This window comes from Pelophylax lessonae, assembly GCF_965119305.1.
Source record: "Pelophylax lessonae genome assembly, chromosome: 3".
Taxonomy (NCBI): domain Eukaryota; kingdom Metazoa; phylum Chordata; class Amphibia; order Anura; family Ranidae; genus Pelophylax; species Pelophylax lessonae.
In genome coordinates this window covers 425,749,553-425,762,300 of record NC_138770.1, presented here as the reverse complement: position 1 = coordinate 425,762,300, position 12,748 = coordinate 425,749,553, and the positions used below count along the sequence as shown (strand labels likewise).

General features: G+C 41.0%; 1 protein-coding gene across 4 annotated transcripts in view; it reads right to left on the bottom strand.

Moving 5' to 3' along the window:
• Nucleotides 1–12,748, bottom strand: part of LAMA2 (laminin subunit alpha 2) — a 1,405,743-nt gene that overhangs the window by 977,048 nt on the left and 415,947 nt on the right. For all 4 annotated transcript variants that reach the window (XM_082249565.1, XM_082249566.1, XM_082249567.1 and 1 more), the window contains exon 4: nucleotides 12,221–12,463. In XM_082249565.1, the coding sequence (XP_082105691.1) occupies nucleotides 12,221–12,463 (243 nt within the window). The remainder of the gene's footprint in view (nucleotides 1–12,220; nucleotides 12,464–12,748) is intronic.

Genomic DNA, 12,748 nt, shown 5'->3' with positions numbered 1-12,748 from the left:
CACCTATGTATTAACAGATTGGGCTTCCCATCTGGTATTGAAGTATTACTGCTCTGGCACCATGCCAATATGTCACTACTGTGTTAAAGAGACTGAGCTGGGAATACACAACACGTGAAATATTATATAATATTGCTTGTTTACTTCTTCCCATCTGTTCTGTTTTATGACAGTTCTGTTACATACATTTTGTAATACTAAGGATATGAGCTTTATGTGATAAAAGTCAATTTAAAACTATTATATTGACATTATGTCATATAACCTCTACCTATAGCTTGGCAACGCTAAAATGGTAAAATCTATCTGCAACCTACTGTGTTTCAAAACTAACAATAGCTTGAATTATAGTACAAATTATTATATCATTACATCTGTTTTAAAAATGAATGATTTATATTCAAAAATGACATCCTATATAATTGTTTCAGGAAGCAGTAGTACATTTAGTTTAGAGGCATGTACTGTATGTATAAATTACTTATAGCTTCCTTAAAATGCATCTGTGTCCAGGTAAAGCACAACAAACTAAAGACAGCATAAATTAGAATATAAAAGGAGCTCGTATTCATGCCCCTTTCACATCAAAACTGTACTGCAATTTGCAGTGATCAGCTTCGGTGACTTCATGCAACAATTGATTTCACCTGTGCAGTCAGTTGCTGTGCAGAGCATATAGTCACTATTCCCCCACCTCAGCTGATATCAATAGGAGAGGTAATTACAAACCTGTATATTCTTAAGGCCCCTTTCACACTTGGAGTCCGTCGGCGGACTCCGTCTTTCTCAGGGGGAGATCAATCCGCTGATCCCCTGCTAAGCAGGCGGATGGCAGCTCTGTCTCCGCGCTGTGTGCAGAGACAGAGCTGTCAGGTCCCCGCTGTTCTCTATGGGGGAATCGGATGAGAATGGACCGCCTGTCCGTTCTCATCCGATCCCATCCGATCCACTGGACTGATGGAAAATAGGATTTCCTTCCATCCAGATTTGACGGATCGGATCGGATGTCAGCGGACATGTCTCCGCTGACATCCGATGCCCCATAGAGATGCATAGGGCATCCGTTCAGATCCACCGGAAAAACTGACAGGCGGATCTGAACGGTCTGCAAGTGTGAAAGGGGCCTTAGGCTCCATTCACAACCGAGCGTATCACTTTCAGGCGTTTCTTTGGGCTTTTTTCAGGCATTTTTCAGGCATTTTTTCAGGTGCAGAGGATTTTCAAATGCAATTTTTTGGGACAAAATACAATCTTTTGAATTTTAATGCAACAAAACACAATACATAACCCAACTTTTTTTGTAAAATATAAAAGATGAGGTTATGCTGAGTAAATAGATTCCAAACATGTCACGCTTTAAGATTGTGCGCCCTTGTGAAACGGCGACAAAGTAAATTTTACTATCCATAGGCAATGCTTTAAAAGCCTTTAAAGGTTCCTAGATTAAGGCTCCATTCACACCTGAGCGTATCATTTTCAGGCGTTTTTTTTAGGCATTTTTTTCAGGCGTTTTTTGCAGATGTTTGGAGGCAGGCATTTACATGTAAAAAAAAAATCTGTAATCTGCCAAAAAAGAAGCCCATGTACTTTTTTGAGCTTCAGGCATTTTGCCTTAGGTGACAAAATGCTCATATGTGAATAGGGGCCATTGAAATTAATGGGATTTTGCTTGTTCAGCATTTTGAGACTTCAGAGATGAGCGTTTTACGAGCTGAAAAATGCTCAGGTGTGAACAGGGATTTTAGGCATGCCTGGAGAAGGAAGGAAAGAGTCATAAATGAATAGTTGCTAAAAGCCGCCACAGTGCAGTTTGTGCTCTGCAGAGTGAATGCACTGGCAAAATTGGTTACTGCATGGAACTTAGTAGCACTTTAACAAAATACACAGTTTTGTTAAAAAAGGATATCGAAGCTCATCTAGGGTTTTTGATAGTGATACCAGTAAAGTATCCTTGCTGTCTTAATCATGAAGACTTCACATTGAAAGGAGGGGGCAGTGAATGTACTTGTGCATACCTCCCAACTTTTTGAGATGGGAATAAGGGACACCTAGCAAAAGCTTGTAGGCATAGCACAACCCCCTTCTCTCCCGCCACACCCCCTAAAGAAGAATTATAGATAAAAAAAAATATTTAATACTATTTCCTTTTTTACTAGCTTTTGAAATTTACAATTTAGAAATTGGATAAAATGTTTCCACTTTTTGAAAGATAAACACTGCATTTTGTTATACAATTAAAATAGGTCAGACCACAATGAGGGACAAATGAGGAGGAAAGAGGGACAGAGGGAAGGGACTTTGCTCCAAATCAGGGACAGTTGGGAGCTATGCTTGTGTCCTAATTAAAAATCAAAACTATGTAGCTACATAGTTTTGATTTTTGGATTGTTTCTGATGTAGGGTGAATGCACTTTTATGTTGGCAGCTATTGGTCCCCATATCTGGCTATTTAGCTATTATTGGGGTATTATCTTTTTTCATCTTCTATTTGGTTAGCGCTGATTAATTACTTTTTACCAACTATTGTGTCCTAATTAGCCTGTCAACATTGTTATTTTTTTTGTAAAATACTTTGCTAAATTTGATTTGAAATATATCTAGGCAAAGCAGACGATCCACAAAAGGCAAATGGCATCTGAAAGTAATGGTTCATCCAGGGTTAGTCACCACTAAAGAAGTAGCAGGGACATAACATAGCACCAACTAGTACAATAATCAATTTAACTGTTAATATTGTTAACTGTACAGCGCAGTGTACAGAGTGCAGCATTTTTAAGTAATGTAACATAATGGCAGTTACATTGAAGGTTTGTGGGAGGAACAATGCTGCAACGGTCAGTAAAAAGAATAATGCTCCACCAGTCATGGGAGAAACAGTGCCCCAAAAGTCAGTGGAAGGAACAATGCCCTTCTATCAGGGGTGAGTGAAAAGAAAGTAATGTCCAACCATTGCAGTTAGTGAGCAGAATCCCCCACCACTGGAGTGAGTGGGATGATGAAGTGTCAGCTGCATTATTAAAATAAAGAAAGGTACTTGTGGCTAGAGATAAGCTTTGGGTTCTTGTTGATCATCAGTTCAAAATGAGCTGTTTGAACTGGCCACATGTGTCCAGTTCTTCCACCTAAACCTCTGGCTGCTTCATACAGAAGTCATTAATTCTGTGGCAGTATTGTTTCCACCACTAAATTACTTCCCACCCTTATTAAGGATAAGGGTCTAGGATTTTAGAGTGCCCCACGTCATTTTTTGCATTGGTTCTTAGTTAAAAACCATACCAGACCTTTTTTATTATAAAAACATCAATTTACATTATTTAGATTAGGGCCTGGTCACTAGTGTGTTTGTTACTATTAGTGTCACTTTCAATGTTAGATACAGTGCCTTGCAAAAGTATTTGCCCCCCCCCCCCCTTGCACTTTGCAACCTTTTGCCACATTTCAGGCTTCAAACATAAAGATATAAAACTGTAATTTTTTTGTGAAGAATCAACAAGTGGGACACAATCATGTCGTGGAACAAAATTTATTGAATATTTCAAACTTTTTTAACAAATAAAAAACTGAAAAATTGGGCGTGCAAAATGATTCAGCCCCCTTAAGTTAATACTTTGTAGCGCCACCTTTTGCTGCGATTACAGCTGTAAGTCGCTTGGGGTATGTCTCTATCAGTGTGTAAGAGTTAAATTATAACAGCGCTAGCGCTGTTATAATTTAACTCTTACGTTTTTCCAAAAAAGTGAGGTTGGATGGAGAGCGTTTGTAAACAGCAGTTTTCAGTTCTTTCCACAGATTCTCGATTGGATTCAGGTCTGGACTTTGACTTGGCCATTCTAACACCTGGATATGTTTATTTGTGAACCATTCCATTGTAGATTTTGCTTTATGTTTTGGATCATTGTCTTGTTGGAAGACAAATCTCCGTCCCAGTCTCAGTTCTTTTGCAGACTCCCATCAGGTTTTCTTCCAGAATGGTCCTGTATTTGGCTCCATCCATCTTCCCATTAATTTTAACCATCTTCCCTGTCCCTGAAGAAAAGCAGGCCCAAACCATGATGCTGCCACCACCATGTTTGACAGTGGGGATGGTGTGTTCAGGGTGATGAGCTGTGTTGCTTTTACGCCAAACATAACGTTTTGCATTGTTGCCAAAAAGTTTGATTTTGGTTTCATCTGACCAGAGCACCTTCTTCCACATGTTTGGTGTGTCTCCCAGGTGGCTTGTGGCAAACTTTAAATGACACTTTTTATGGATATCTTTAAGAAATGGCTTTCTTCTTGCGACTCTTCCATAAAGGCCAGATTTGTGCAGTATACGACTGATTGTTGTCCTATGGACAGAGTCTCCCACCTCAGCTGTAGATATCTGCAGTTCATCCAGAGTGATCATGGGCCTCTTGGCTGCATCTCTGATCAGTCTTCTCCTTGTATGAGCTGAAAGTTTAGAGGGACGGCCAGGTCTTTGTAGATTTGCAGTGGTCTGATACTCCTTCCATTTCAATATTATAGCTTGCACAGTGCTCCTTGGGATGTTTAAAGCTTGGGAAATCTTTTTGTATCCAAATCCGGCTTTAAAATTCTCCACAACAGTATCTCGGACCTCTTTAAACGGACCTCTGAGACTATCACAGTGCAGGTGCATTTATACGGAGACTTGATTACACACAGGTGGATTCCATTTATCATCATTAGTCATTTAGGTCAACATTGGATCATTCAGAGATCCTCACTGAACTTCTGGAGAGAGTTTGCTGCACTGAAAGTAAAGGGGTTGAATAATTTTGCACGCCCAATTTTTCAGTTTTTTATTTGTTAACAAATTATGAAATATCCAATAAATTTCGTTCCACTTCATGATTGTGTCCCACTTGTTGCTGATTCTTCTCAAAAAATTACAGTTTTATATCTTTATGTTTGAAGCCTGAAATGTGGCAAAAGGTCGCAAAGTTCAAGGGGGCCGAATACTTTCGCAAGGCACTGTACTTATATGAGATCTGGAATTCAGAGGCTCAGACAGACTTTGGGTGGTAAAGAGCCTCCAATTCTGAATACAGGGACTTTGGTCCTAAAAAGGTTAACCTGCCTTAAAGGGAGCACCTGAAAAAAAGAACAGTAAGGCCCCTTTCACATTCAGAACCAACTGTCAGTTTTTTTGCGGATCTGAACGGTCACCCCATGCATCTCTATGGGGCATCGGATGTCAACGGAGACATGTCCGCTGACATCCGATCCGATCCATCAAATTTGGATGGATGAAAACCCTATTTTCCATCCGTCCAGAGGATCAGATGGGATCAGATGAGAACGGACAGATGGTCCTTTCCCATCTGATTTCCCCATAGAGATGCATGGAGACCAGACAGCTGTGTCTCCACACACAGCACGGAGACACAGCTGTCATCCTCCTGCTCAGTGGGGGATCGGCGGATCGATCCCCCGCTGAGAAAAACGGAGTCCGCCTGACGGACTCCCTGTGTGAAAGGGCCCTATGGATTCAGCACCTGTTTGTAAGGTGGAGTGTGAGGCAGGTCACAGCTATGACAAAGTGAGGGCTGTCTCATGACTGAGGCAGTGTTTGCTGAAGTACTTTAACCTTTGCAGAACCCTGAAGATGACTGAAACCCTAAATCCTGGTGTGGGACTTGTATACTGGTTGTGAGCCATCATGTTGTTTTTTTTCATAAAGTTAGAATTGTGGGCTGTTTGCATTCTCTTTCGCTAAAAGTTTTTTTTATGTCTATGTTGATGATGAAATCAAGTATAAAGCAAAAGGGCCAATGCGCTGCCAATGGGGTAATTGAAAAAAGATCTAGAGTGAAACGTAGACCACAAAGGTGGTAATGATAAAAAAGAAGATGTTGATGATGATTCACCCAGAGGTTACAGTGGCTGTAATTAAATAGGGGCTAGCTACACCAAAGGAAAAGCCATTGTTTGTTAATGCATATAACAAGTACATGGTCTTGCAGCCCTAAATAAATTTATCATCAATCACACCGCCCCCACCTGCCGCACCCAGAAAAAAAAAGACGCTCCTGCTGTCCATGGAGGCTTGCTGCCTACTGCAGACTCCTGCGTTGGACAGTTCTTATATAGGTAAGGGGCAGAGCCACCTGGCGAGGCCACCTGGTGGCACCGCCCCCTTGTGACATTGCCAACCCAGCATGCACCAGACTGTGACCTCACACGGGGGCGATGCCGCCAGGTAAAGTCACCAGGTGGCTCCGCCCCTTACCTATATAAGAACTGTTAAATGCCTACAGTAGGTGGCCAGCCTTTATGGACTGTGCTGGCATTTTAAATTTTCTTTATTTTTCGGATGTGGCAGGCAGCATGATTGACTGACTATGGATTTTTATCGGGGGCAACTGTTTTTTTTATTATTTTAATAAAGGAATTGTCAAAAACTGTTTCTGTGTTTTTATTACTTTTTCATACTTTTTTGGTGAATGGGTAGGGGTACAATGTAACTTCATACTCATTCACATGGGGGGTGGGATCTAGGGGCCCCCTTTAACAAGGAGGCTTCCAGATTCTGATAAGCCCTCTGCCCACAGACCCCCACAACCACTGGCCATGTTTGTGGGGATGAGGCCCTTGTCCCCATCAACATGGGGGCAAGGTGCTTTGGGGTGAGGGAGGAAAGCCCCCACCCCATGTTGTGGGCATGTGGCCTGGTATGGTTCAGGAAGGGGGGTGCTCACTCATCTCTCCCCTTTCCTGACCTGCCAGGTTGCACCCCCATACCCCTTTTATGGCCAATTACTTGCATATAAGCCTTCAAAATGGGCACTTTTGTTTTTTTCCTTTCGGCTCCCATAGACTACAATAGGGTTTGAGTTTGAATTTTTCCCCAGTTCGGGACTTCTGCTACGAATCGGGGGAAATTTTTTTTCATTCACACTAATGTGACATCCCCTTGCACACCAGGAAAAGAAGAGTTTATTTTAGATTTGGTGGGTCATGGTAATATCAAGACGTGCAGCTAAATAACTTTTTTTTTTAATACTATTTTGAGTCAGTTTTCCTTTGAAAAAAAAAAAAAAGTAGGCGTTAAAAGGACACATGCCAAAGTTTCATGTAGATCTAATTTCAATCACATCATCCAGCAAGATCCATGTTGTGAGAGTTCTCAGTGAGATGTACAATGTGATTGAAATTTTTTTGCATGTTTTTTTTTTTGCATGTTTGGGTGCTGGGGTCCCCCTCCAAATTCATTTTTTACACACAAAACCGAGCCAGCTGAAGAAATGTAATTTAGCTAGTTTTCTTTTACTTTTTAAATGTCACTTTTGGAGAAGTACACCCTACACATGTGCCACCTAAAGTGCAGATTTAAGGCTATCAAATTAAAATCTGCATTTTTTTGCTTTTTCTGAAAGCAGAGGTCCTAACGAATAAACTGGTGGCTGTTGCAATTTTTTTTACGTCACACAGCACAGCCATTTACCCAATGCAAACTTTCAGGAAAAAATTTTTAGTGCACACAAACACATAATATATAACCCATTTTTTGTAACCTATAAAAGACGTTGCAACAAGTAAGCCAAACCAAAGCCATAAGCCATGCCAAACATGTCAAGATTTAAAATTATGGTATGTGTGCCTGTAAAATAGCATCAAGCTATCATATCAAAAATTTCTATAGGCAACCCTTTGAAGGCCTTTACAGGTTATGAGTTTGAAGTTAAAGTGAGTTATAGTGCTAGAAATATTGCTTTTACTCAGTTTACGGCGATACCTCACATCTGTTGTGCAATCACTGTTTACATTTACAGGACGGGCCCACATGCATGTTTGCATTTGCGTATGAGTACAGGGGAGCAGGAGGACTTAATTTTATTTTTTAATTGTTTTATTTAGTTTTTCTAACACTTTTTTAAATTTAACTTTATTGCTTTCACAATGGGTAAACAAGGCCCTTGTAAAACATTGGCAGTGTCTCTTTATTAAGACATCAGGGGTTTATTGTTTCCTCTGCTATTCAAAAGATCTGATCAAAGACATACTGTACTGTGTTTGAATAGATGCTTCCCTGGCTGTACCGGCCAGAGAAACACCGTACTAAAACAGGAAGTGACAAACTCCTTGTCTCTTCTGGCGTCATTAGTCAGAGAAGAAAGAGGTATAGATGTTCCTTCATATCGTCTGTGGGCAGCTGGCCTGACTGCTGACATTTGTCCTGGGCTGCCCAGTGGAACAGGAGAGCCTGGAAACAGCTGTGGTGGGAGAAGAGGTGAATGCTCTAGAAGTAATCGGGCAGCTGTAAAGTTGCTCAGATCTACTTTACTGGAAATCTGATTGCCAACTGAAAAACAGAGTACCAAGATCATGGGTGCAACTGCCAATATATATATATATATATATATATATATATATATATATATGTAGCACTGCCACCTAGAGGGCTGCCGAGAATTGCACTTGCTAGATTCCCCTGGGTTACCCGTAGCAACAGTCTGTAGAAACGTATCACTTTAGACACTTGGCTCAGACAATGAACAGTCCAGGGGATTGTTTTTTTGTGTTTTATTTTAGAACTAGGATGGGAGAAGGGATGAGTGGGATACATCAACTATGAACTATGCACAAATCTTGAGGACAACTGACTGTAGTGTGTGCGGCAAGGCCGCTGCTTCACCTTGCCACTGAAGTGAAGATAATGAATATGATTCTGAATTAGTTCCTCTTCAGGGTCCTAACTTGGCACCCCTTTCTCACTTTCTGTGCATGCTAGCCCCTGTCCACTGACGACTATCCACTGGAGTGGTCCCCTTCCTGGGCAGACCCCTGGCAAGCTTCTCAGTACTTACAGACACTGTTTTTCCCAAGGTTGCTCTGCCTTCAGCTCCACTCGTCAGTATCCACCAGACTTCCAGGCTCAGCACCACACTTCTGGCTCACTAGGCCGACCGCCCGTGACCACCTTCCACACAGACAGGAGGAGAGACAGCCGTCACCCTCCTCCTGGGACCTGGCTTTGCGCCCAAAGACACCCTGTCACATGTGCCCCTGGATTTTATAACATATCCCAGGATGCACCACTATTATGCCAACTTACAGGGATAGTCATAAAAGCCTGTGTGTCACTGGCTTGGTTTCTTCCACTGTCCAACAGGCTCCCCTATTGGATGCAGTGGAGACACTCCCTCAGACCAGATGAATCACACATGGACACATGCAACAGGCCTAACTACTGATCAGGCTCCCCTGATAAGCAGATGGAACAGACTATGTTTATATTTATATGGCCTTTGGACAACAGGCATTGTATTGTATTGTGTATTTCCAATGTTGCCCTTTAAGCCTTATTAAAAGGCTTGCTCCCCACACTGAACAGTATTGTTTTTTTTCTTTTTTGCATTGACAAATATCTTTTATGGCATCATCCAGCTACCTATGCCCCTTTTTTTTATTAAAAGATTCCAAACTGGCCTTGAAAAAGGCCAGAATACAATTACAAGGTTTAGCTCCTAAATCCTTTATTAAGGTTCGGGTACTATTATTGGGTTTTGTGGATTTTTCAATTTTTTTGAAATTTTTGAATTGAATTTTTTTTATTCATAACTGATTAAGGCTATGTGTAGAAAATCAGAATTTTACACCCCAGTAGACCCAATTTGCTTGATTAGTTGCACATAGTAGGAACTGTAACATGTACTCGGGACGGGAGGAAAAGCCTCACCATAACTACCACTCTTGTATCTGGGCAAATTAAAGCCATCCATGCATGAATCAAAATTTGGCCGGTTCAGCAGGGACTGACTTAATTTCAATCCATGTATAGGCACCCAGGATGCACACATCAATCGATCAACTTGTGCACAACCTGCCTGTAGGGTTCTTCCTGAAAGATTAGTGCCATAGGCTATAGCTGGCAACACTAATCATTGTGTTCTGCTAGCAGAGAAGGCTCCCAGCGCCCCCCTCCGGCAGAACACAAAAAGTGACTGGCTGCGTTGATAGGGGAATCAAATAATTTTCTTTCATTCCACATGTTGTGGAAAGAAAAAAAAATGCATAATGTATGGCCTACCTTACTCTCATCTCTGCCAAAACGATTTCCTGTATCTGAAGGCAGGATATGTTCCGAACCCACAGGACACTGGGATTTTGGTGAAATCTAGGGAATGTCCCATGTGATTCATTACAAACACAGTTGAATTAAAACACCATCATACGGAGATTGTATGACTGGATTATGATGTATGTGGTCAAGAAGAGTGAGATAAGGTTTAGGTCCCTTTACTAAGCTTTTTATTGTTCTCATACTATGGATAATATGACATTTGTTTGGATTGTTTGTTGCTGCACACAAAGGATCCTATAGACATTTGATACCAACTTTTCAGAAATGTTGTTTAACCACTTCTGGACCGGAAGGATTTGCTCCCTTAATGACCAGGCCATTTTTTTGCGATTCAGCACTGCTTTAATTTACGGGCAATTGCACGGTCGTGCGACGCTGCACCAAAACAAAATTGATGTCCTTTTTTTCCAACAAATAGAGCTTTCTTTTTATGGTATTTGATCTCCTGTGCGATTTTTATTTTTTGCGCTATAAACAAAAAAAAGCAACAATTCTGAAAAAAACAATATTTTTCACTTTCTGCTATATAACATTCCCCCCCAAAAATTTTAAAATCTAAATGTTTTAACATTTTAGGCCAATTTGTATTCTGATATATATTTTTGGTAAAAAAAAATTGCAATAAGCGTATTTTGATTGGTGTGTGCAAAAGTTATCGCGTCTACTAACTACGGGAAAGATTTATGCCATTTTTATTGTTTTTTTTTTCTACTAGTAATGGCGGCGATCTGCGATTTTTAGCAGGACTGTGACATTGCGGTGGACAGATCGGACCCCTAACTGACATTTTTGACACTTTTGGGGGGACCAGTGACATTACTTCAGTAATCAGTGCTAAAAATATACAAATAAAAGTTACTGTAATAATGACATTGGCAGGGAAGGGGTTAACACTGTGGGTGATCAAGGGGTTGAATGTGAGCCTAGGGAGTGATTCTAACTATCTGGGGGCTTGGCTTGTGAAATGACCATAGAGACCTGTGATCCTATATAGAAGGATCACAGGCACTCTGTGATCATTCTAGAGAGAAGAACAGTCAGCTGTGTTTACAACAGCTGATCATTCTTCTCTCTCAGAGGGGAATGATCGCGGGTGTCAGGCAGCAAACGGATCCACCTGCCCCGTGCATCAGAGTCCCCACTGCCAAGTGGGGGTGGGAGTGCGCCGCCGGCGGGCACGCTCACCCCCGGCGGGCGCGCTCGCCCCCTAGCTACAGGCGTGCGACTGACGTATACCTACGGCGGTTTGCGCAGGAGGGCCAGCCTGCCGCAGTACAACTGCGGCGGGCGGTCCTTAAGTGGTTAATATGTTAAAAAGTGATCTGTGCTCAACATTATTGCAGTTGATCTGGTAGGGCCCTCTTTATATTTTGTAGACAGGTACACTGTTTTACTGCAATGCCTCTGATGTGGGTCTTTATCTATCTCTTCCCATAATTTTTTTTTTTTTTATGTACTACATGCTTTTCATAATTTAAACTGCTATTAGCTATTAGAAGATAAAATAATGATGTACTTATCCAAACAATTAATCTGCCATTCTTCAGACTATTTGTGAAATGTATGCCCCTGTCTTAATGTCTTAACATCCGTCGCACTGAGTTTTTGATTCTCCTTCCTATGGAAGTTAGCTTTTGACATTATCCTTCCTAAATGACTGCACTGATCTTTTGAATTACCTTTAGTTCTATTAGTTGAATATAAATTAACTACTGTTAAATGTGTTGCATGTATACCTTTTTAATACTGCTAAATAACGTTGATACTAATTTTGTTTTATAATTATTTGATAAAATGAAAGCCTTAAATAGTCACAAAACATTGCTGTCATTCTTGGCATTTGTTGCATAGTGTAATGAATTTTTTTTTTTTTTTTCAGCATGAACTTGTAGTCTCATCACTATGTCACCTTCGCTGCTCTGTCTGTCTTCTTTGTGCAGGAACATTACTCTGTGGAAATGTAAATGTGTTTTCCTATTCAGCCCCCTCCTCTGTTATGTTACAGGCAATCAGAGAGCTCTGTCAGCCTGCAGTGTGCCGCTGTCAGGGAAATAAAACCTGTCAGTTAGAGTACAGTAAAGTCAGCTTTTGGTGCTGTCAAAGTCTTTGCCTTTGCTTCATTGCACAACTCACCTCTCCATTTTCAAGTGGATGAATCTTTGAATAATAAGATGTGCAGATAACTTCATCATCCTTTGTGTACGAAGGTGTACCAAGTCGTGGGTTGATATTATACCGGGTTAAACACTCGCTGTCGGTGATAGCATAATACTGCCATGGCTTGTAAGTGATACCATCGAGAGATCGCTCTAAAATCCAGTTCCCGGGTCTAGGAGAGTTTGCAGCTTTAATAATAACATATGCAATCTGGAAAACCTAAAAAAAGAAAGAAAGGTATGTTTAAATGCAGTAATTGCATTAGCATATTATGATTTCATGGTCATGATCTATCTACAATTGCAATTTCGAATTACATAGAACAAAAAACATGCAAAATCTAATAGTTCTTCTGTGGCTACCAGCCTGGTCTCCATTTAGGTCTCCTGTCACTAAGAAACTATCACAGGCCACAGTTGTAGACTCTGTGACCCTTCCAGTGGCCATTATTATACTCCAGTCATCTCACTTAAGACAAACAGTCCCCTGAATTCCACTCACACA